This window comes from Aulonocara sp. 'chitande type north' Nkhata Bay, linkage group LG18 (assembly GCF_057382095.1).
Source record: "Aulonocara sp. 'chitande type north' Nkhata Bay isolate Kocher_YH1m ecotype deep benthic linkage group LG18, A_spYH_male_GT1.1, whole genome shotgun sequence".
Classification (NCBI taxonomy): Eukaryota; Metazoa; Chordata; class Actinopteri; order Cichliformes; family Cichlidae; genus Aulonocara; species Aulonocara sp. 'chitande type north' Nkhata Bay.
This window is the reverse complement of record NC_141361.1, coordinates 25,368,660-25,391,020: the sequence shown is the minus strand read 5'-3', so window position 1 is coordinate 25,391,020 and position 22,361 is coordinate 25,368,660. Positions and strand designations below refer to the sequence as shown.

Below are 22,361 nucleotides of genomic sequence, written 5' to 3'. Positions count from 1 at the left end.
GGCATCTCTGCCACATCCTCTAAAGCACGCCCTTGCTCCTCTCACAGTAAACTTTACATGTATTGTATGTGACATTGTTCTGCTCTTAAATGAATTAGCCTTGAATATACATATGTCCCTCTCAGTGTGTGTGTGTATACGTGTGTGTAAATAACTAATGCACCTCGGCTGCAGTTATGAACGACCGCTTCCCAAAATTTGGACAGACGGGGATAATGATCTCACCAGATTAGCAGCGTTAATGTGGGTGTAACACCTCACCCTAAACCTTGTTGTGTTTTATTACACCACATACACGCGCGTGTCCTCGGCCAAGGGCACGCTGATGTGTGACTGATATGTCTGCATCCAAAGTGAATGTCCTTGTTATCCAGAGGAGGAATCTGTCCAGGTACATGGCAGGATTTCCTCCCATGGGGCTTTGGACCAGAGAACATAACAATAGTCTTGTTCCAAATGTTCACTCCCCCCCCCCCCCTTAACACCCATTCCTCCCCCAACACACACACACCCTGGGGGCTGAACAGGGATTGCTTGATTGTACTGCTTCAGGGTCAAGTGTGTTGAGCCCTTGATGCTGGATCAGGCGCTTCCATCTCTAACACTCAGGGCTTCACTGAGGCCATAGCCACTTATTTGTAGGCAGTTAGAGATGCTCATTTACTTTCCTTAAAGCAAGTGATGGCGATGTGTGTCCTGTGTGTGTATCTGTAAAAAAATCCATCCAGTCTTGCAAACTTTTAGTTTGTAAAAAGCATGAAAATATGCTTCTGCTTCTCTCACACACACACACACACACACACACACACACACACACACACACACACACACACACACACACACACAGCCCCTCGGAGCAAGACCCCCACACAAAAATCACAGTGTACCATTCAATCAGTGCTTTTTCTCCCTCCTCTCCATGGTTCTCTCAAAGGTTTAAACCATGGCGAGAATGAAAACTGCCAGTGTTGGAAATCTCGGCCCATTGAGTAGGTGACAGGGTCTGCCAGAATATGATCCTAATCCTGTTTCCAGCATTCTTTTAGCCCAGTGGCATTGCCATTTCGCAGCATATTCTCTGAGCTGTCAGACCCGGGGAAATCCCTCTAATAGTGCATTGCCCAGATACACATCAAAGCTCTCCTGGAAACCACCAGCACGAACTTAAGGGAGAGGGAAGCACAAGTACAATCAGACTCACAGCTGCCCAGGAAAAAAAAAAGGCTTCGTCATTTAACTCACATTTTCTGCCGAAAAGTGGAAACAATCGTTGCCACTTTCCCTAACACCTTTCACAGACATAAACAGAGGGAAATGGGTTACGTGGACAGAGAAACAAAGAAGAGAGTGATATCAAGAGGCCGACAACAGGTGGCTAAACTGTGTATCCAGGGCCACCCTCCTTTAGTTCCACTTCATCTTCCATTTTCTTCTTGCCCTTTTTCTCTTAAACACTCTGACTGCCATCTCGCCCCTTCCTGGGTAATCTTCTTAAAGAGAAGAAAACCCCAATTCTCTCTCTTCTTAATCTGGCTGCAGTCTAAACCTTGGGGTGCATTTCCAATGTGGGCGTCACTAAACCAAACGGGAGCTCTCCCAGCCACTTCACGGAGCATCGAGTCTGTCGACGGATGCTTAGATTACACAGTGAAAACACGTCTAGTATATGAACCTCATTTTATGAAAACCGTTAAATGGTACGGTGTTGGTATGGGCCTGTTGGATCAAACTGTAAGGTCCATGTGAAATATTTAAGTCACAGATTAGTGGCTCGTGATATGGATAAAACCTTTGCATGATAAACTCAACAGGTAACACAGTAGTTATAGTCACTGAAAACAGACCCCTGTACGTGTGTAGAAAATCCACCACAAATTCTTTTTATTATTTATTTTAAAAAGTATCTTTATTTACCACATTGAAAACAAATAAAACAAGTACATTCAGTGTGTATAAAACCTTGTGTCTATTGGTGAGGTTTGCTTCACTGCTGTGGCTGTAGATCTACTGTTCCAGTGTAACCGTTGAGTATTTATAAATTATTCAAAGTGGAAAAGTCTGAAAATTAAAGAAAAAGGCAGGTCAACTGCTCTCAGTCCGTCTCCACCTCTCTCAAGTTTCTAACATTTCCACACAAGCATCAAAAAAACACAACGTGCAAATGATCTTTTGGTAAAATGTAAATAGACGACTGGATGCCTGTAAATATGAGCGAGCTGTGGAGCTGAACAGTAAAGAGACGAACAGCTGCACTCTGAAAATGAAGAAGGAAAAACGCGCACACACACACACACACACACTCTATAGCATTTCTGTGCACTCTGTGGTTGAGAACAGCAGAGAGCACATCCTGCTGGGCTCAAGTCTACATTAATGTATCTGCAACAAAGACCCCCACTGCTGAGATCTTCTGCCCCGCTGCTAGCTGGGACACGAGTCTGAACTTCACCTCTGGGCTGGAATCTCCACAGCAGGAAGAGCAGCTTAACTACTACAACCTGCAACATTCCTCCATGTGTGTCTTTACCAAACAGACACCTTAAAGTTTACTTTGAACCACTGACGGCACAAACACCGATTTAACTATTAAAACAACCTGCTGTAGATGCTCAGTTTTAACATTCATTCCGAGCTCGTGAGGCACAAGGTGAAAACATCAAACCATTAGTGTTTTTGCAGGTTTATTAACAAAAATTGTACTAGAAAACACAGCGGAAGCATGTGGGTGTGTAGTTAAATCCATAATATTCATCTTTCTAATACACAGCATGTCTCCCTAACACAGGCTTACACATAGGGACACAAACGCACAGCGCTTCATTGGCTAATTCAATAATAAAGCAGGCAGCCAGTCGAGTCTATAGACAGGCAGAATAGAGAGTAACTCATCTCTAACAGTCTGCCGTCTCCTGAGTGTTAAAACATGTAAATTTATGTAGGAGCCCATAGGAAACACATATTTACAATACGTTTAGGTAATCACAAGATATGCGAGGAGGCATTCGAGGCCCTGGGGACGAACGCAGTCAATACAAAAATAGTTTTTATGTGTCATTAATTCCCCCTGCATTCCCCGATACATCCCCCTTTTACCGCAGTAATACAGTAATCACTCACAATCGCACAGAAAATTATCTGCACTCATCTGTGGAATAAAAAAAAGCGGAGGGGCAAAACGGGGCGAGTCGTCCCATTTTAGCTCTCTGCTGCCTCTTTAATGTTCATCTGGGAGCCGCATGGCTGACGTCCATCCCGGCACGGGGATGGGAGTCAGCTCCGGAGCAGCTTAATGACAGTGGGATGTGGATGGTGGACTCGTTAAGAAACACGCACACACAGAGACACACACCTTTTTTCATGCTACATTGCCTGGGCCAGGACAACATAAAGGGTCATCGGCGGTGTGATGGAAAAAAAAGAAAAAGAGGCACCTCTGCGCTCACATTAGGCTGTGATAAGAGGAACCATTTCACCTCTGAGTGATGCCGATGCAAAAACGGACTCAATCCAGCTATAGTAATGAAAGCTGCGCAGATTCAGATGTGAGAAGCCAAATGGTCAAAGAAGTCATTACCTGCCTTTTCATTACGCCCTCCTCTCACACAGCCATATATCGCATTATTAGGCAAAGCCATCAAACCTGATGAATAAGCAAAGAACAAGACAAGCCCATTTTCATTGCCGAGCTAAAGAGAGCAGGTAATTCTGATGGAAATTTGTGTTTTTTTCCCCAAACCACAAACATCATCCCTGTGCAGCTGACAAAGTACAGCAAGACAAACACACATAGTGGAATTACAGTAGCATTTCCACATATAAACGCTCAGTGTCCTCTAGTGGACAAGGAAGATACAGGACACTTGTAATCTTGATCTACTATTGACACCTAGAGGGCAAAAATTAAACAGCAACTCATAAATATCTATATATGAGTGGAGGAGACCTTTAAAGAAAATGACACATCCTTCCTAATTGTAATCTTAATCCTCTGTCCATTGTTTTCTTGTAGCTATCGCCTGTAACTTACGAGCACCACTTAAATATTAACATTTAATCACACTCAAAATGTGATAAGAACGTAAAGTGCTGACTAACAACTTATTGAATGACTATTTGACTTCTTCTATGCATATGCATATCCTGGTTGTGTGTCACATCTCTTTAATATGTCACAGTAGAAAAGATCTGTGCAAAGAACACTCTGGTGCACAGTGTGCCCTCGGGTGATTTCTAGTGATAATGTAAATTTAACTTACATTAATTTGAATGGTTTACTGATAAAAACCTAAACATCCACATCGTCAATAAGTGCTTCCGCATCAATCATGATGACCAGCATGAATGATGAGGACACTGACAGGACGGGTCAGTGCAGGCCAGACTTTAGGAAGTACTCCTCACATCCCTTTGAAACTAAAAAGAGGTCATTCATCAGCTCGTGCAGCTAGTTTTAAAGCATAAGGACCCTACTAGAAAGCTGCAAAAAAAAAAAAAAAAAGTGTTAGGATTTGGATGGGATATTGTGCGCTCAGAGTCACCTGTCCTCGTGTCTGGTGAATTGACTGATCCAATTCTGCACTGAGGAAAAATCTCTTTCCTGTTTGTCTCATGCTTTACCTGCACAATCTAAAACTGATATTATTTACATGTGCTGTGTAGCCTGCAAAGGTGACCCAGTGTTAAGGCTTAGTAATCATATAGGACTGAGAAAACAGAGGAAAAAGGAGAAACGTCTCTGAGAGTCATGGTTGGCTTAGAAGGCTTCAAAAAGCTCCGGAAAACAGTTATGATGAAAGCCCGGGTCCACCAGAAGCAGTTTGCAAATCCAGCTGACTCCAAATCTGGCAGCAGAGTTGCTCAGTATTTGAAAGTCTCAGGCGAACTTGTGCAAGAGTCCACGTCCTACGTCAGCCTCTTTAGCTTGCACATGTAAATGGGTCCAAAGTTAGCTGCTAGGTGCGGGATGACCATCTCGCCCAGGTGGAGGTCCGGAGCGAAGTGAAAGGTGTTCCCGAACATGCGCATCAGGGGCCTCAGATCCACAACCTGAATGTGATCGAGATATGAGGAAATAAAAGAAAAATGGGCAGTTATTCGAGGTCTGATTTCAGTTTCTGTGCGTTTTATATCTCCCACAACTTTGACGTGTTTCTTATTGATACAAAAAAAGTCTCTCACTAACCTGTAGATGGATGCCATCTTTCTCTCGAGCTTGGTAGATAGCCTGTTCAACCACACTGAGGTTCTGGTTCTGTGAGAGCGTGCAGGTGGAGTAGAGGATCTCCCCACCAGGACAAGCAGCCTGGATTCCCGCTCTGCAGGAAACACAGAGGGTTCGATTTACATAACATCTAAATAAAAGTTCTCACTACCAGCTGTTATTTTGCTTAATTGTGCGCATATTTATATGAAACCATGCAAACTTTAACAGCCTCAAAGCCCATTTTGTTCACATTTCCTCCAAACTTACAGCAGCAGCTCCAGCTGTAGCTGCGGGAGCCTGCGTCTCTCCCCAGTCCGATTCTTACTGAATATGTTGTTGTCGTCCTCCATGAGTGAATGTCTGTCTGTGGTGCAGGGAACGTCAACAAGGACCTGAATTTAGAGGGGAAAAAAAGGAAAGGCTGAACAAAACAAAGTTTTTGAATAAAAACATAACGACAAAGAGCAAAACGTGAAAAGGATGACTGTGACAATGTGGCACTGGCTTACTCTGTCAAAAGTGTTGCTTTCAATTTCCCCCCATTTGGTGCCATCGAAAGAGGTGATGCGCAGGTTCTCATTTGTCAAAAAATGCTTAGGAACATAGCTGTGGAGGACCTTCCTCAGTCGTAGTGTTCGAGACACTGAGCTGTCATTTATGCACAAAAACCCTTTGACGTAAACACAAACAGGTGGACGGTTAACAGCAGAACAGCAAATAGAGCATAGGTGATAAAGACTTTTGGCCCGGCGATTCAAAAAACAAACTGAAAAAGGGTAAAAGTACTTTGACTTACTGATGGCCTGGGTCTGAAGCAAAGCCAGGGTCTTGCCTCCTGGAGCAGCACAGAGGTCAAGCACGCTGTGACCTTCTTGAACATCCAGTGCAAGACAGGGCAGCAGAGATGCTGCGTCCATCAGGTAGTAACCCAACAGGCCGTTCTTGTCTGGCCTGAAGAGGAGAAAAGAGAACTGAGGATCAGACTGCACGCTGCTAGAAGATGCTGTTGTTAGTAGCAGGATAGGAAATATTGCTCACCTTGCAGGCTTGAATCGTGTCACGTCGCCTCTCGGAAACACTAAACACTTGATGTTTGGGCTTAGAGATAGCTGCTCGCCATCAGCGTCAGAGCTCTTCATGGAAACATCACTAGGTTCCTCTGATTTTTCCTCCAAGCAAGAAGGAACTGCAAATTACATGCCAGTCAATAGATGATATACAGTGGGGAAAAAAAGTATTTAGTCAGCCACCGATTGTGCAAGTTCCCCCACTTAAAATGATGACAGAGGTCAGTAATTTGCACCAGAGGTACACTTCAACTGTGAGAGACAGAATGTGAAAAAAAAAATCCATGAATTCACATGGTAGGATTTGTAAAGAATTTATTCGTAAATTAGGGTGGAAAATAAGTATTTGGTCACCTCAAACAAGGAAAATCTCTGGCTCTCACAGACCTGTAACGTCTTCTGTAAGAAGCTTTTCTGTCCCCCACTCGTTACCTGTATGAATGGCACCTGTTTGAACTCATCATCTGTATAAAAGACACCTGTCCACAGCCTCAAACAGTCAGACTCCAAACTCCGCCATGGCCAAGACCAAAGAGCTTTCGAAGGACACCAGGAAAAGTATTGTAGACCTGCACCAGACTGGGAAGAGTGAATCTACAATAGGCAAGCAGCTTGGTGTGAAAAAATCAACTGTGGGAGCAATCATCAGAAAATGGAAGACATACAAGACCACTGATAATCTCCCTTGATCTGGGGCTCCACGCAAGATCTCATCCCGTGGGGTCAAAATGATCATGAGAACGGTGAGCAAAGATCCCAGAACCACACGGGGGGACCTGGTGAATGACCTGCAGAGAGCTGGGACCAAAGTAACAAAGGTCACCATCAGTAACACACTACAACGGCAGGGAATCAAATCCTGCAGTGCCAGACGTGTTCCGCTGCTGAAGCCAGTGCATGTCCAGGCCCGTCTGAAGTTTGCCAGAGAGCACATGGATGATACAGCAGAGGATTGGGAGAATGTCATGTGTCCAGATGAAACCAAAGTAGAACTTTTTGGTATAAACTCAACTCGTCGTGTTTGGAGGAAGAAGAATACTGAGCTGCATCCCAAGAACACCATACCTACTGTGAAGCATGGGGGTGGAAACATGATGCTATGGGGCTGTTTTTCTGCCAAGGGGACAGGACGACTGATCCGTGTTAAGGACAGAATGAATGGGGCCATGTATCGTGAGATTTTGAGCCAAAACCTCCTTCCATCAGTGAGAACTTTGAAGATGAAACGAGGCTGGGTCTTCCAACATGACAATGATCCAAAACACACCGCCCGGGCAACAAAGGAGTGGCTCCGTAAGAAGCATTTGAAAGTCCTGGAGTGGCCTAGCCAGTCTCCAGACCTCAACCCCATAGAAAATCTGTGGCGGGAGTTGAAAGTCCGTGTTGCTCGGCGACAGCCCCAAAACATCACTGCTCTCGAGAAGATCTGCATGGAGGAATGGGCCAAAATACCAGCTACTGTGTGTGCAAACCTGGTAAAGACCTATAGTAAACGTTTGACCTCTGTTATTGCCAACAAAGGTTATGTTACAAAGTATTGAGTTGTATTTTTGTTATTGACCAAATACTTATTTTCCACCCTGATTTACGAATAAATTCTTTACAAATCCTACCATGTGGATTCATGGATTTTTTTTTTCACATTCTGTCTCTCACAGTTGAAGTGTACCTCTGGTGCAAATTACTGACCTCTGTCATCATTTTAGGTGGGGGAACTTGCACAATCGGTGGCTGACTAAATACTTTTTTGCCCCACTGTGAGTTTTTAATAGTGTTAATTACTAAGATATTGACTTTTCCCAGTGAAATGTTTTAGTAAATAGTCTATTGAATGAATTTAAATCAAATCATTCACACTCCAGCGCTAGCTTCATAAAATTTTCTGAACTCTTCAGAGCATCAGAGATTGCCACAGCACAGCATTTCCTGCATCAGTAATAAGCAATAACCATAACTGTGACTGAGGCTAGCGCACTTACCGTCTTTCTCTCTTTCACTGATGAAATCTACGCATCCCTGAGCTTTGAGCTCTGTCAGAGCAGCGTTATGGGAGAAATTATTGAGCAGGGCTCCATATTTTCTCTCTGACAGCATGGCGAGTCGCACTGAGGGCCACAGCTGCCCCAGCTGAGTGCTATAGGTGGCGTCAAAGTGATGCACGGCCAATCTGGTGGGTGGGAGCTTGGGACGTGTAGCAGCCTGTCAGAGAGCAAAGGAGGAGGACATTTAATATAAATGTTAATTCATTTTTATCAATGCTCTCTTTGTGCCAATTTCAATATAAAATTTAAATGCCCAGGAGAGTGGAAAGCTGGCTTTAATACGTGTAAAATTAGAGTAGACCTATAATGTACATCTGTGTACAAATATATGTACCTGACCATTTTCAGAGGCAAGTTTTCTTTTTGTAAAGCCACACAACACTGACCTATGAATCATTTCAGAACAAATGATGATGAACCAGGGTTGTGTCTTAACAAACAACTTAACAACTTAACAAAGAACCAGTTTTAAATTGTATCTTTAGGCACTTTGTTACTACCAGGCTGTCACAAAACACATCATCTCTTCCAATTTCTTTAATTGAATGTAAAATGAATGTAAAAAAATGCCAAAGATAAAACAGTTTGATAGACAAAAAACATCATTTTTGGACTGATTTGACCAAAGAAACCAGACGAATCGAGAAAAAAAGGGGCTAAAACCCCCAAACTATCTACAATATGAACAGCATCTGAAAGTCATGTTGGGTGTTGGGGATCTCGTCAAAATGGATGAAACTATAAACACAGAAATGTATGGTCAAATTTCAATCCACTTTGCAACACATCTAGGAAGTGTCTGACTGGCAACAGGATAATACAAGTAAATCTGGATACAAAAACACAAAGTGAAACACTATCAGTCATGGATTGGACCTCCCCAGAGCCCGGATTTCGACGTTCCTGAAACAGTGTGGGGTCATCTTGACAGATAACAAAACAAAAGGCAGCCAACATCCAAAGATGAGCTCTGAATGTCCTTCAAGAAGCCCGAATAACTATTTCTGAAGATTACTTAAAGAAATGACAATAAGCTTGAATAAAGATTAGGATCTCAATCTCACTAATAAGAGAGTTCCTGCTGTGCTGAAGAATAAATGTGGTCAAGGCAAATATTAACTTTCAAGGTATTTAGACCTGTACAACCTCTGTCTTTACCTTATATCAGAATCAGAGTGAGAATACTTCATTAATCCCTAAGGAAATGATGTGGGTTACAGTTGCTCCAAGACAGTAACAGACGAAACGATTTAACTAATACAATATGTTACAGAGTTTACCATTTTTTCTCTTTTTCACTGTGTTTAGCAGCCACACGAGATCTAAATGCAAATACTGTCTGGCATTATTAATGTTGAGCACGTACCCATTTCTCTTTCACTCGGTGTCGTCTGGGTGTCAAACATCTTAAATCTTTAACTTTTCTTAACAGCAGGCTGGTGTCCCAGAGCAGCGCCATCTTGCCGTGCCCCTGCTTTTTTTTCGTCCGACTTTGCGCTGACAGTTAAACAATGGTTCCGCACGCATTGAATATTTGAATGGGGTAGGGCCTTATACAAAATGGAGATCTGTTATTGGTTCACATGGACATCAATAATTTCAGTCAACCAATAGGAAACGTTATCCGGTTATCCTTCTAGTAGTTTCCGGCGTGTGACCGACCTCGCGTCCTCGAACAGAAGTAGTGAAACCGAGGAGTTTCAGCTTTCTGAGTTTTATTTTGTAAAATTGTCAGACATAACCATGGTTTTCGAGAAAAAAATGCTCACACACGGGGACCCCGACGATGAGGTACCGAAAAATATCGTATTGTGTCTTTATAGACTGGTCTGTGTGTGTGTTTGACGAAGTTACCCAAATCTGCTGCTCAGTTTAGCGGTGTAACCTGCGAGTTTACTGTCAGCTCCTTTTAAGACCCTTTAATATAATTATCGCCATTAAACGAGGCTGGCAGCTGACGGTGTTACCCTGAGAGACTGCTTATTTTAACTGTGACTGATTCAGTGCGTTTCATACGGCACAGTTTTATTAGGTGATTACAATATCTGGACATTCTTTAACGTAATTAATAAAAATGTACACAAAACTTAAAAAAGCCCTATAAATCTGTAAGCTGTGCTGGGTTGTAACTGGATTTTAAAACATTGATATAAATGTCTCTGAATAGGAGGAAGATGCCCCTGCTGAGGAGGAGGAGGAGGAAGAAGAGGAGGAAGAGTTGGTGGTAATTGTTTATTTATTAATACTTATTATAACAACATGTATTCTGGTCACAAACAGCTTTTTATGTAGGACGAAAGGTTGAAAAAACCCTCATACCGGATGGGTTAAAGTCTGACTGATTTATCGGCGGGCCAGTATTATCAGCCGATATTACCTATGTGTCTGTGTATTGGTATCAGCATTTCTATATAACGAATTATATATTTAAAAAACACAAACAAAAGAAACACCCTTCTTCTATGGTATAAGTGTTGATGAATATTTTGTCCGCCAGAGGGCACTCTGCAGCTTCCCTGCTTGCAAAACTTGTTTGATGCACAACAAACCCAATAACCAGCTGATCTGAACAGTGTAAATAAGTTGATTAAAGAAAACAAAATGCCAGTAATGGATATTGGAGAAATCAGTTTGTTTTCTGTGTTTGAAAGGAAAAGAAATGTATCAAAATACCAGATTTTTACATCACTAGATATAGTATAGGTCTTAAAATATTTACTGGAAGAGCTAGGAATGAGCATAGTGGTGCACAACAAGGTAAGTTTAGTGGCTTAGTGACGGATCTCAAGCTTAACATCAGAGTTTTATATTTTAGGAAATCAGCTCTCTGTGTACCTGGTAACTTACGCTGAAAACATATAACCTAGTCTGGAGGTGATCTTCAGAGTTGTGAGTTAAAATCAGTTGGAAGTATTTTCACTGACTCATGTGCGTGTATTCATTTGGTGATGAAAAACATGTATAAATGTTTTATATTTTGTTTTAATCTGCTATTAAGTCTCTTTTGTACTGCTAGTATTGCACCTACTAGAAAACAGAACGGACAGCAGAATACCTGTTCAATCATTCAAATTAATTTCACTTTGATCTGCTAAAATAATAATGCAGTTAGGCTGTGGGACAGTAACCTTCAATGTTTAAATGGATCCAGTTTAAAATTTCCGAGCGCAGCCATGATGTTAGAGATAAACGGCAGCACTGAGAGCACCCAAGTGTTAAAATAATTAGCTTAAAAGGTTTGTTTTATTGCTCGGTAGAGTAAATCACTTGATTAACATTTTTCTACAGAAATAATAAACAGCACTCCAAAGGGCACTCGTAGGGATCATTTTGAGTAATATGATGCTTCCACAGCATGTCTTTTGTCCTGTCTTCCTTCTCTCACCCCAACCGGTCGCAGCAGATGGCCGCCCCTCCCTGACCCTGGTTCTGCCTGAGGTTTCTTCCTGTTAAAAGGGAGTTTTTCCTTCCCACTGTTGCTAAAGTGCTTGCTCATAGGGGGTCATATGATTGTTGGGTTTTTCTCTGTATGTATTTATTGTAGGTCTACCTTACAATATGAAGCGCCTTGAAGCAACTGTTGTTGTGATTTGGCGCTATATAAATAAAATTGAATTGAATAAAACGCCCCATTTTGAGCACACAGAAAGCCTGGCTTATTAAACCTCTAACTTCATTATAAAATCACCTTCATGGTTTGAGAGTTGTTGTTTTCCTACCAGAGTTTTTGCCATCATTTTCCTGATGATTAGCATGGCTTCCTTTCTTTTTAGGATCCTCTAGAAGCGATAAGAGCCAAGTGTGAGGAGACTGAACACTGTGTGCACTACAAGGAGCGTCTGGAGCTCTGTGAAACCCGGGTCAGTTCAAGGTCCAACACTGATGAGGAGTGTACAGAAGAACTCTTTGACTTCCTGCATGCGCGGGACCATTGTGTAAGTGTGCGCTAGACAAAGGAAAGATTATTCTCCTAGTGAAGATGCTCATCTTCACTTTCTGTCTCTACAGGTCGCACACAAGCTGTTCCACAATGTGAAATGACAACCCGTCCAGTAGACCCGATATAATTTCTGATAATGTAAAATAATCTACAAATGAAGCCTGTTGTTGTTCTCCTGAATTCCCTTTGACTACGTTCCTGACACCTGTTTGTATGCAGTGCATACTAATATAGCTGATAGCAGTATCGACATCAAGAGTCACTAATAACATATTGGAGCATACACTTTAAAAATTTGTGTCAAGAAGGGATTGGCTGTAATGAAAATGTGATGAGGTGGAATGTTGGAGCAAATATGCTGCTACAGTAATGGAAACCGGCTCAGGTTTGGTCATGACGTCACTCTGCTGACCAGAAAATAAAGGTTGTCTTTGGATTCCACTTAGTCTGAGCTGCTTCTTTTCAGAGCATCCGCGTTCTCGGGAGGACTCCATGACTGATGGTTTAATTAGTTTTATCCAGCCACTAACGCTAAATGGTCTCACTGATGTTTACGATGACACAAAATTGGTCTCTGGCATTTCTATTTAATGGCGCATGCACTGGAACACTTGTCCCACGTTTGCAATTTTTGAAAAGCAGTTGAGGTAAAGTTAATTAGATCAGAGCATTTTTTCTCTCCCCACAGCTTTAACACAGACACGGTTAATTCCCTTACATCATCCCAAACGGGTGGGAGAATGTTAGGAGTGGATGCTGCCACTCGGTGACTAAAGGCAGCTATAGATTTTATTTTCTCCCCGAGACCTCTAAAGCCAAGGAGCGTCATTGTTTGAGTGTTTTTCCTCCCTTAAATATTAAGGACTGATAAAAAACTTCACACAAATAATTTGGCTAAAATTTTATTTGAATACATGTAAAAAAATAATTTAAAAAAAATAACCTCTGAAAAAAAAAAAAAGTATAGTGATGAGCAGATGGTGGCAGTGTGACTCCAAGTAGAGATTGAAGTCTCAAGAAAATAAGGTTAAATGGTGAAATAGCTCATGCACATAGTGCATATCATTAGAGTGGATTTAGAGCCAGCCTCACCATGCATTTTCTTTATTGTTGCTAACAAAATCATCCATGGAGGCCTGCAGAGAAAAATGAGGACAAAGAAGATCATAAGTACAGCTGGTGAATGAAGTTTTTCATCCACAGCACTCCAGTGTAGTTTGATCCATCTCACCAACTCTAGGGAAAAAGGAGCTTTCCAAAATATTACCTGAGAGATTTGGTCTCATTTTGTTCTGCTTAACATAAACTTAACATTGAACTATATAAAAATGAAAATGAGAAACTGAAAAAAAAATGAAAATGTGAGATACGAATAAACATTTTCTACAGGCTGAGGTAATATTTGCCCTCACCTGCATGAGCAACCTTTCCTTCCTCAGTTTTCTGTAGAAGAGGAGGACTTCTGGGTCTGCCCGGACCACGCGGGGGTCAAAGTCCATGACCCTTAGACCCTCGAGGCTCCGAGCCCGAGACAGGGCCACGTAAGCCTGGCCACTCTCAAACACACGAGCCAAAGATATTTCCACACAGTCCAGCGTCATTCCCTTCAAAACAAAAGCATAAAACCATAACATGATAACCATCATTGTTACATAAAAACAACATGTACTGATGGAAGTCCAGTGTTTGAAAAACCCAAAAAGCTGACTACTCGATTCTAGGATTCAACTACAAACCCCAATTAGAAAATTGTTATGTTGCTGCTTAAATTGCAAATAAAAACACAATGTACCATTTAAAGAAAACATTCGCTCATTTTGAATCTAATGGCAGCAACAGCTCTTAAAACAAAAAAGTTGGGACAGGGTGTAGCGTCCACTCTTCTTTTAGCAACAGTCCATAAACATCTAAACACTGAGAAAACCAGCTGCTGGACTTTGGAGAAAATTATTATTATTATTCTTTTAAAACCCAATAATGTTTCTGACCTGATGTTCATCCAGCTGTTTCTTTTTAATACCACTTTTCCAGCCTTTTTTCGCCCCCATTTTTTGAGACATTTGCCGCCCACATCAAATTCATCACGAGCTAATATTTTTCAGGACATGGTAAAATGTCTCAGTTTAAACATCTGATGTGTATTTTTGTTTTGTTGTGAATAAAATCATTGCATTTTTAAATTTTACAAGATCCCAGCTTTTTGTTAGCTGGAGGGAAACAAACAAAGGGTAATTGTTTAGTCTACAGTATAAGATTTGTGACAGGCCAGGAGCATCAACTTTCAGATTCACCTGACCAGCGTATACACCTCCAACCTGAAATTATAATTTATTCAGGTCACACTATGAGGACATTGGTATGGAATCTAATTTTTACATCCTTGTGCCCTGACATGTCTGCTGTAGATCACCCCTTTGCACTCATTGGTCATTACCAATTAACCCAATTATCCAGAGATGACCCTTTTACCTTTAGCTAGATTCTCAGATGGAGGTTAGGATATTGAGTGTGTTGGTGCAGCAGAGCGGAAGATTGCCAATTGTTGAGTTACAGCTTGTGGTTAGATTGGGCCTCTATAGCAATTTTCCTTCAAATTGAATTGTTGCACTTAGTTTTCCCTGCCTGTTATACGTTCATTATAAGATTTAAAATGGCCAGTGGGACTTTCTATGTGATATTGTTGTTTTTGTGCTTTCTAGGTGGCATTAGAACAGTGAGGAAGGGAGAAAACAAGAGAGAGGAAGAGGACAGACCCTGGTCTGGCCAACTCTTTAACAGAGAGCCAGTCAAGTAAATTTGTGTTAAAATCTCAGAAAATGAAGAGATAATTAAAAATAAATAAATTAAAAAAAAAATCAAAAAAATCTTACATTTATAAAGATATTATTCTGGTATATTTTAAGATGTGAAAAGAAAACTAAATTAGTGGTGTGTCCAACAAGCCAAAACAACTTGTTACTTTTACAATATGTTTGCTAATGTCAGCTATAGACAATAAAAAGCCTTTGAAATCAAGCTGAACATTCAGAACATGTTAAACAGAGGAACTCTGTACTTCGCTCATAGTGACAAACAGGAATCTGCGATTAACTGATTTTTAAATTGATCACAATGTGAATTATTTTATTTTATTTTATTTTTTTAAATAAAGTCAGCAATTGTAGCGATTAGGTTATGTAGTTTTTACTGCATAGCCACCACTGTTCCATTTTTGTAACTGGTCCAAACTAATAAAGATAAAAGCAATAAATATATTGGATGGCAAATATTTCCATGTAGTGGAACATAGAGTAAATTAAATATTCATTATATTCCATATATTCCTTTTTCTAATTTTTTATCCCACATTTTTAATTTATTACACTGAACACTGACAAAGTGCAGCTTTTCAAAGTTGGTGACAGAGAGAAAAAGATGTTTAGCAGGTATAATGTTCACCATCTGCAAACCATGTGACTAGATCAAGTTTAAAACAATATTTTTATAGTTACAAAAGGAGAGAAATATGTTTCCAGTAACAAGTGCAAACATGTCCAAAGAGTTTAAGGCAACTAACAGGCTCTGCTTGTACAACATTTCAATACAATCCATTTTATAGCTGTTGCAAGGCGGTGGACCATTGAACATAATTTGGCATGCAAGACAATCCAAATATAAACATACTCAAGCTTTCTTTTTAAAAAGAAAAATACAAAAATGAGCACCATCTGCACCTCTGAAATTGCCTTCTGTCTTCCTCTCACTCTCATGTTAACCAGGAGGCAAAGTGAATAATATGATGCTGGAATTAGACCTAATCATGCCATTTTTTTGTTGTTTGTTTTGTTGCTGTGAGGCAACAGTGCACCACCGTGCTTCACAGTTTTGAACTAATTTTTCATTTTTTAATTTTAACTTTTTAAATAATCATGTAAACAGTTTATCAAAGACAAACCCACATAAAACACTGGTGTCCCATGGCAACACCAAACAACGTGCTCTACAAAGAAAATATAAGGTCATCATCGGGAAGTGAGCACCGAATGTTTACTGACCTGGCTCTTGTGGATGGAGATGGCCCAGGCCAATTTGAGTGGCAGCTGCTGTCGGCTCAGGTGGATCCCACCACCGGACTTAAACACCCAGCGCTCTGGCTTCAGCACCTCTGTGACGCCGCACAGGAAACGCACACGTGGGAGTCCTGTGGAAACAAACAGCATTGGACAAGATGCCAAGGATGTAGACAAGTGTGTTTCCTAAAAAAGTCAAACTAATATGCAATCCTGTCTTGCCATTGCTTCCGTAGGATTTTTAACAAATATATTTTCACAGCTAGGTACGGACCATGTTTTCCAGACTCAAAATCAACCACGACACCTCGTGCTCCATTCACCAGACCTCGAGCAACATCCAAGTTCTTTGTTAGCATGACCTTAAAAATACAAGCAAGCAGCAGTAAAGCAGGTGTTAAAAAGGGTTTGTGTAAAATAAAATGGTTTCTCTGGGAACACACACACGTACGTGCACACACACCTGAGCTCCCACTTTGAGTTGGATCAGCCTGCCGACAGGACTGTGAGCATCTATAGTGTTGACCAGCACTGGGTCGCTGTCTAGTGCCTCAAACAGACACGCTGACCCTAAGGAGCAGTGAGAGATTAATTCAACTGAAAACTAGTGGTACTTCTTAAAGGAATGTGTAAACAGACAGTAAATGTGATGGGGGAAATGAAAGGGAAGACCTTAAACATACATATAAAAATCTGTTGCTACTGTCGGCCAAATACACTCCAAAGTTTCCTGAATAGTTGTGTCCATGAAAATACTGGTACACCACTACAGGAAATGACAAAATCAGCACCTTGTTGAGACTGAAAGCACCTGTTTGGGGTTCATCATGGGTGAAACTGGGCATTTGGGGAGGCAGAAACATGTAAACACAACTTGAATGTATAGAAACAGCAGGAAAAAGAGTCAGAGTTGAGCTTTTCACAAAGTTATGGTTTTTTGTTCAGACGATCAGAAATGTCTATGCCAGTTAATGAAACAGTTTGGAAAATAAATAAATAAAACATTTCTCAAATTGCCAGGCAGGACAGACCACACTCTTGAGAGGAAATGGATTATAACAAGGTTGTCCATTTTCAATTGGATCCAAACCAAACAAAGTAACACGTGTTTCTTTTTTTGTGGGCGGGGCAATCAGAAGAATTCAGACCTGGTAATTGCTGGAGTTTGTTCTCGTTGGTGAGATCCACGTCATCTTTGTGTGTGCACAGCCTGGTCGCTAGGATACCGTCCCTTTCAATCTGATGGTTGGCACTTTTGATCAGCTTGGCTGTGACTTCCTCCGTCACCCTGAATTGTGTTAATTGACAAAAAAACAAACAAACAAACAAACAAACAAACCAACCACAACCTTCCTTTAAAACTTTTCCTGCCCAATCAGACCAATTCAAAAACCTTAACAGCCTCGAGGACATTTATAACATACGTACATAAGTGGAAACAACATGGTGTAATACAATTTCAGGTGAGATTGCATTAGTTGAACAAAACAAAATGTGATAATGAAACAGGGTTACCTCCCCACCCTCACTGCCTGCAGGAGGGAGATGAAGCTCTGGTCTGTTTGCCTCCGCACTTCCGTTAACTCCATATTGATCTGGATCACCTTACGCCAACTCCTGGCCTGAAGGGTCAGAAAGTGGAAAAGTTCATCTTCCCCAAAAATGCATTAATGCTCTCGAGGAAATACGCAGAACAGAATAGACGTGTTGAAAAATGCAACGACTCAGTGCAGTCTCTCAGCACCAGAAAAGTAAATGCTTAACAATGCATAGAAATCACAGCCTTAACATCTAGTTTACACAAATAAATGCATTAAATATGATATTGTCATCTTTTAAAAATTGCTCTTCTAAGTAAGCCAGTTTCTTTCCAAACTTCTTTTACTTTAAATAATAGGCCTGGAACTAAGGGCCTAATCACTCTGTAATTAAATGGATTTTCACTATTTTATTTGAAATTACAATGCAAGTTTATTTACATACAAATACTAGAATAAGCGCGTAAGGGGGTTAGACTTTTACAGCAACCTGTACTCTAAGAAAATTTAAGTTATGGCAATTTTATGATAATTTTGCAGAAAAAAACCCAACAATATTTCCTTATAGTGCATCACAAATACGCTGTACTTTTCAGGACACGGGCGTAGCATGGAGTGGATCAGTCTCACCTTTTTACATCACATATGTGGACGTGCATAATGGATGTTCTATTATTGAAATGTCCTTTTATTTTAGCAAATTAAATGCAATATGGGCCATTTTCCATTAGCAACTTACAAGAAAAAAAAGTAAATACCATCAAAATTTGCAAGCGTATGTTTCCTTTCACAGTCACTGTTCAAACATAACTTTCAAATCGAGTGTACAGGAAAAGACCGTCTCTTATCCTGTAAAATACCTGGAAGTTGGGCACCATTTAAAATTACTTAAAATGAATAACAGAATAATATGGGTTTCCTTTTCTATAAAACACCCAAAGTTATGCAACACTTCAAAAGTACTTGCACATTACGTCCAATTATTTAAGCACACTTAAATTTACTTGCATGATAATTAATAATGCTTTTTCCTGACTTGTTACCGCCGTATTCTAATGTACCTACGTCTTTGTTTTATTTGTAGGTAAATATTTTTACATTGTCATTTAAAATTTTAAAAAGTGGGAAGTTAGACCCTTAGTTACAAGCTGTATTATAAAGTGTTACCTCAACTTCTAAGAGGCTCCACTATGATCTGACCTGAAAACAGAAGCTGGCTTTTTCTTTTCCCTTAGAAACTGGAGGCAGCTGAAGAAAGTCACCACAAACGATCAGCTGGATCCCTCCAAATGGCTCGGTAGACCTCCTCACCGACCTGCAAGATTTCAAAGAGTTTTAGCCAAGCATTTGTCTGTCAGACAAATTTGACTCTAGAATACTTCGACTCAGAGAGGAGTTTGTGGTAGAATCAGTGACACCAGAGTGTCCACGTCCTGTGGCTCCAAACCAAGCTCAAATCAGCACACCACCAGTTTTTATGATGTGTTTGTGCTGACATGCTGTGTTTGTGTGGTGCTGTGTGTTATGAGCAAACATCTCCACTTTAGTCTCATCTGTCCAAAGAACATTGTTTCACAAGCCTTGTGGTTTGTTTAGATAGAACTGCTTTAAATTTCTCTTTTCAGAGATTTTCTTAGTGTATTTAATTCTTGGTCCACATGTGTGCGTTGTTTTAAGGCAATTTTTACAATACTGCAGATCTAATTTAAACTGACTTGTTACTGCCATCAAAATAAAGAAGTAAAATAATATTTAACAAAATAAAAGATCTTCTTGACTTCAGCTCTAACAAAACCAAACTTTAAGCAAACACTTGCTATGGACAATGCTAGTATGTACATTTACATTTTGGAATAAATTAACATTACAAAGTCATTTTCGATCTCAGTCCAGGAGCCCATCTTTGAATCACCATCCTCACCTAGCTACTGCCTCGAGCTTGTCAAAGAACTGAGCCTCCACCATGGAAATCTCATCAATGATAAGGTGTCGACAGCTAGTCCAGTGCTGGAGCACCCCGGGCCTCTGAGCCAGCTCGATGCACTGCTCCACTGGGGCAGAGCCTGAGCCAATACCTGGAAAGAGCAACGATTCAGAGAATGGTAAGAAGATAGCCAGGAAGAACAAAAATGATTAACACCCTTGCAAATACTCAGCTCACATCCTACTGTATATTAAGATTTAATTAAAAAGGTCTGTTAAAAAGTGAAAAGATATCCGAGGAGCCCGCCTCAAAGATTTAAAGATTCATAAAGTGAAATGGGGCATCAAGCAGACATTGAAATGAGTCCAAGGATGTGGTTTTAATTAACTGAGTAAAGAAACAAAGAAGGGGCCAATTATAAGGACAGCTAAAACGATTATCCATATTTATCAGCTATATCCACTAAAACCTGTAATTTTAAGCAGTCTGTACTTATATAAAGTTTTTCTACATTTTCTATCCAATTTGAGCATTCAAAGTGTGTTCTTGCCACACGCACATTAATCTGAGTGCTTTTTTGTTTGCTTAAGGCTAAGCACTTAACCTCACACTCCAATGGAAGCAAATCAAGGTTCAGCATCTTGATGTATTCACAATTTAATACATGCAGGCTGGGGAGCCAAGGATCTTCAGACCTTCTGATTAGAAAAGGAGCTGCTCTAACAGTTGACTCCAAGAAAAGGATCAGCAGAATAATTATGTTTGTGCTTATAACCAATTTTCCCCATTTCAGTTTTAGAACAAGCTTTAAAAAAATGATACCTGTAAATTGACCAATTATTTGTGTCATCTTGTTGATGCTGTGGGAAATAAATTGAGCTCCAGATAGTCACAGTGATTATATTAACACACTTCAGATAATTGACTGACCAGCAAAGTTGTGTAACGTTGTTCCTCCGATGTGACACGCAGCCACTCCCGTGCTGGCTGTGGCAAAAGTGCTCTTTGGTGGAAGAGATCCCATGATTCTCTTGAGCAAGAAGGACTTCCCTGTACCTGAAAACACAACCGAGCAATATTTACACCAAGCTGTGTTGATGAAAATGTCACAAGAGGGATTTTATAAGCAAGATGCAGCCTGTAATTTAGCAGAACAGTCAGACAAAACAAGTAGTTTCTCAGTGTCATCACTGTGAAGCTTTATCTTTGTGCACTTTTTACCTGCACTTCCGGTGAAAAAGACATTCTTGCCACTCAGCACTGCACTGAGAACAGCAGCCTGCTCTTTGTTAAGCTTGCGTGATGGTAAGGAGAGGATTGGCTTCTTACTTGGGTTGGCCTTTACCTGGAACAATGACAATATCTGCTGTCATCTTTGTTTAAGTGTAACCCACAGTGTGAACAGAGAGAATGTGTTCAGGACACCAGTGCCTCCTGTGGGAAACAGTCCTGCAGTTTGCTGTGACGCAACCTGAATGTAAATGGGAGAGAGTGCTGTGTGTACAACTCACTGGGCTGAAGTTACAGTCACTCCTGGAGCGTTTGACCTGCTGTCCTGTACCTGCAGCGGTCATCCTATTACTGCGGTCCGTCAGTCCGTTAGGAGCCACTTTGCTTCTCAGCTCCTTGACTTTCTGGATGTCTTTTTGCTGCAGGGGGCTGATGGCCTCGAAGCTGCGGGGCAGGCCGGCCTTGAGCTTCTCTCGGTTGCTCAGAGGCTTGCTGCCCTGCCAGGCCTGGTGTTTGATGCTCAGGGTTTTGAGAAAGAGGCTAAGCTGGTCAGTTGGACAGTTTGACATGAGGACCTGGATGTTTTCAGGGACCAGTTTCACGGTGCACTTCCCATCTCTGGCAAACTTGGTGAAAAGTTTGAACTCTTTCAGATGGTAGCTTTGGGGCACTTTGCCGTCGTGGACTCGCAGGATGATCTCCTGGTACTCATTCCGGCCCAGAATTACTGAGGCTTTGCGGATGACCTTCCTCCGGGTGGCCTGTCCCGAGCTGTTGAGCTGCTCCACCGTCACAGTGCACTGAAGCTGTGCGCCGTCCTCTCCCGATAACATCACAGCGACTCTGAGCACAAAAACATACTTAACATGAATTAACAGTAAAACTAATAACACTGTAGCTGCCAGAGTGCATGAATCTTACAAAGAGGAAACGCTACTATGGTTTAAGAAAGTCTGAATTCAAAAGCAGCCGTGCTTGTACTACTCAACCTAAACAAACAACAAAGCTAAATATGCGATCCGGGTTTAAAATCAACCTCTTAACACTGTTTTAAAATACATTTGTGCTAACCTTTGTGTGTCAGCTGCTCCTGCACTTCTGAACGCCGATTTTCAAATTGTCGGTGCGTGAGATCAGCCAATAGCAAAGCGATGCTCCCGGCCAATCAGAGAGAGGAGATTTAACATTACAACCAATGGGAGATGACAAATGACGCCCCCTTGCTTCCTGCGACCAATCAGTGAGCCCGTTGTCGTGACGTTGACTTTTGAGTGAAATACACATGGCTATCCGGAAATTACAATGAAGGCAGACAAATCAGTCCGGTGAGATCTCAACAAAGCAGCTATTCTCACTTCAAATTTAACA

General features: G+C 41.1%; 3 protein-coding genes across 3 annotated transcripts; 1 reads left to right on the top strand and 2 right to left on the bottom strand.

The window, feature by feature from the left end:
* Window positions 1-1,918: 1,918 nt before the first annotated feature.
* Window positions 1,919-9,898, bottom strand: nsun4 (NOP2/Sun RNA methyltransferase 4). The gene is made up of 8 exons (XM_086271326.1): window positions 9,679-9,898; window positions 8,250-8,469; window positions 6,242-6,389; window positions 6,000-6,154; window positions 5,713-5,873; window positions 5,471-5,595; window positions 5,183-5,315; window positions 1,919-5,046 (listed from the first exon to the last, which is right to left on the bottom strand). Exons 1-8 carry the CDS (start codon window positions 9,769-9,771, stop codon window positions 4,903-4,905), a joined length of 1,179 nt encoding a protein of 392 aa, XP_086127452.1. The 5' UTR covers window positions 9,772-9,898; the 3' UTR covers window positions 1,919-4,902.
* Window positions 9,899-9,945: 47 nt separating this feature from the next.
* On the top strand, window positions 9,946-12,693 carry LOC147308668 (cytochrome b-c1 complex subunit 6, mitochondrial-like). The gene is made up of 4 exons (XM_086271327.1): window positions 9,946-10,103; window positions 10,480-10,536; window positions 12,086-12,247; window positions 12,321-12,693. The coding sequence occupies exons 1-4, from the start codon at window positions 10,056-10,058 to the stop codon at window positions 12,351-12,353; spliced, it is 300 nt and encodes a 99-aa protein (XP_086127453.1). The 5' UTR covers window positions 9,946-10,055; the 3' UTR covers window positions 12,354-12,693.
* A 28-nt stretch (window positions 12,694-12,721) lies between these two features.
* Window positions 12,722-22,145, bottom strand: pif1 (PIF1 5'-to-3' DNA helicase homolog (S. cerevisiae)). The gene is made up of 13 exons (XM_086271325.1): window positions 22,065-22,145; window positions 21,275-21,836; window positions 20,985-21,108; window positions 20,694-20,819; window positions 19,761-19,914; window positions 19,040-19,154; window positions 17,817-17,923; window positions 17,450-17,589; window positions 16,765-16,871; window positions 16,576-16,663; window positions 16,287-16,432; window positions 13,665-13,856; window positions 12,722-13,388 (listed from the first exon to the last, which is right to left on the bottom strand). The coding sequence occupies exons 2-13, from the start codon at window positions 21,824-21,826 to the stop codon at window positions 13,341-13,343; spliced, it is 1,899 nt and encodes a 632-aa protein (XP_086127451.1). The 5' UTR covers window positions 21,827-21,836; window positions 22,065-22,145; the 3' UTR covers window positions 12,722-13,340.
* Between the last annotated feature and the right edge of the window lie 216 nt (window positions 22,146-22,361).

What these genes read in the sequence shown, in the direction of transcription:
- nsun4 (XM_086271326.1), bottom strand. Translation starts at nt 9,771, where the DNA reads ATGGCGCTGCTCTGGGACACCAGCCTGCTGTTAAGAAAAGTTAAAGAT. An exon ending in GCTTCAGACCCAGGCCATCA is followed by an intron (nt 5,874 to 5,999) that starts GTAAGTCAAAGT and finishes TTTACGTCAAAG; the next exon opens with GGTTTTTGTGCATAAATGAC. An exon ending in CTACAGCTGGAGCTGCTGCT is followed by an intron (nt 5,316 to 5,470) that starts GTAAGTTTGGAG and finishes TGTTTCCTGCAG; the next exon opens with AGCGGGAATCCAGGCTGCTT.
- LOC147308668 (XM_086271327.1), top strand. Translation starts at nt 10,056, where the DNA reads ATGGTTTTCGAGAAAAAAATGCTCACACACGGGGACCCCGACGATGAG. An exon ending in ACGGGGACCCCGACGATGAG is followed by an intron (nt 10,104 to 10,479) that starts GTACCGAAAAAT and finishes GTCTCTGAATAG; the next exon opens with GAGGAAGATGCCCCTGCTGA. An exon ending in TGCATGCGCGGGACCATTGT is followed by an intron (nt 12,248 to 12,320) that starts GTAAGTGTGCGC and finishes CTGTCTCTACAG; the next exon opens with GTCGCACACAAGCTGTTCCA.
- pif1 (XM_086271325.1), bottom strand. Translation starts at nt 21,826, where the DNA reads ATGTTATCGGGAGAGGACGGCGCACAGCTTCAGTGCACTGTGACGGTG. An exon ending in GTGACTGTAACTTCAGCCCA is followed by an intron (nt 21,109 to 21,274) that starts GTGAGTTGTACA and finishes TCATTGTTCCAG; the next exon opens with GTAAAGGCCAACCCAAGTAA. An exon ending in AACGTTACACAACTTTGCTG is followed by an intron (nt 19,915 to 20,693) that starts GTCAGTCAATTA and finishes TGCTCTTTCCAG; the next exon opens with GTATTGGCTCAGGCTCTGCC.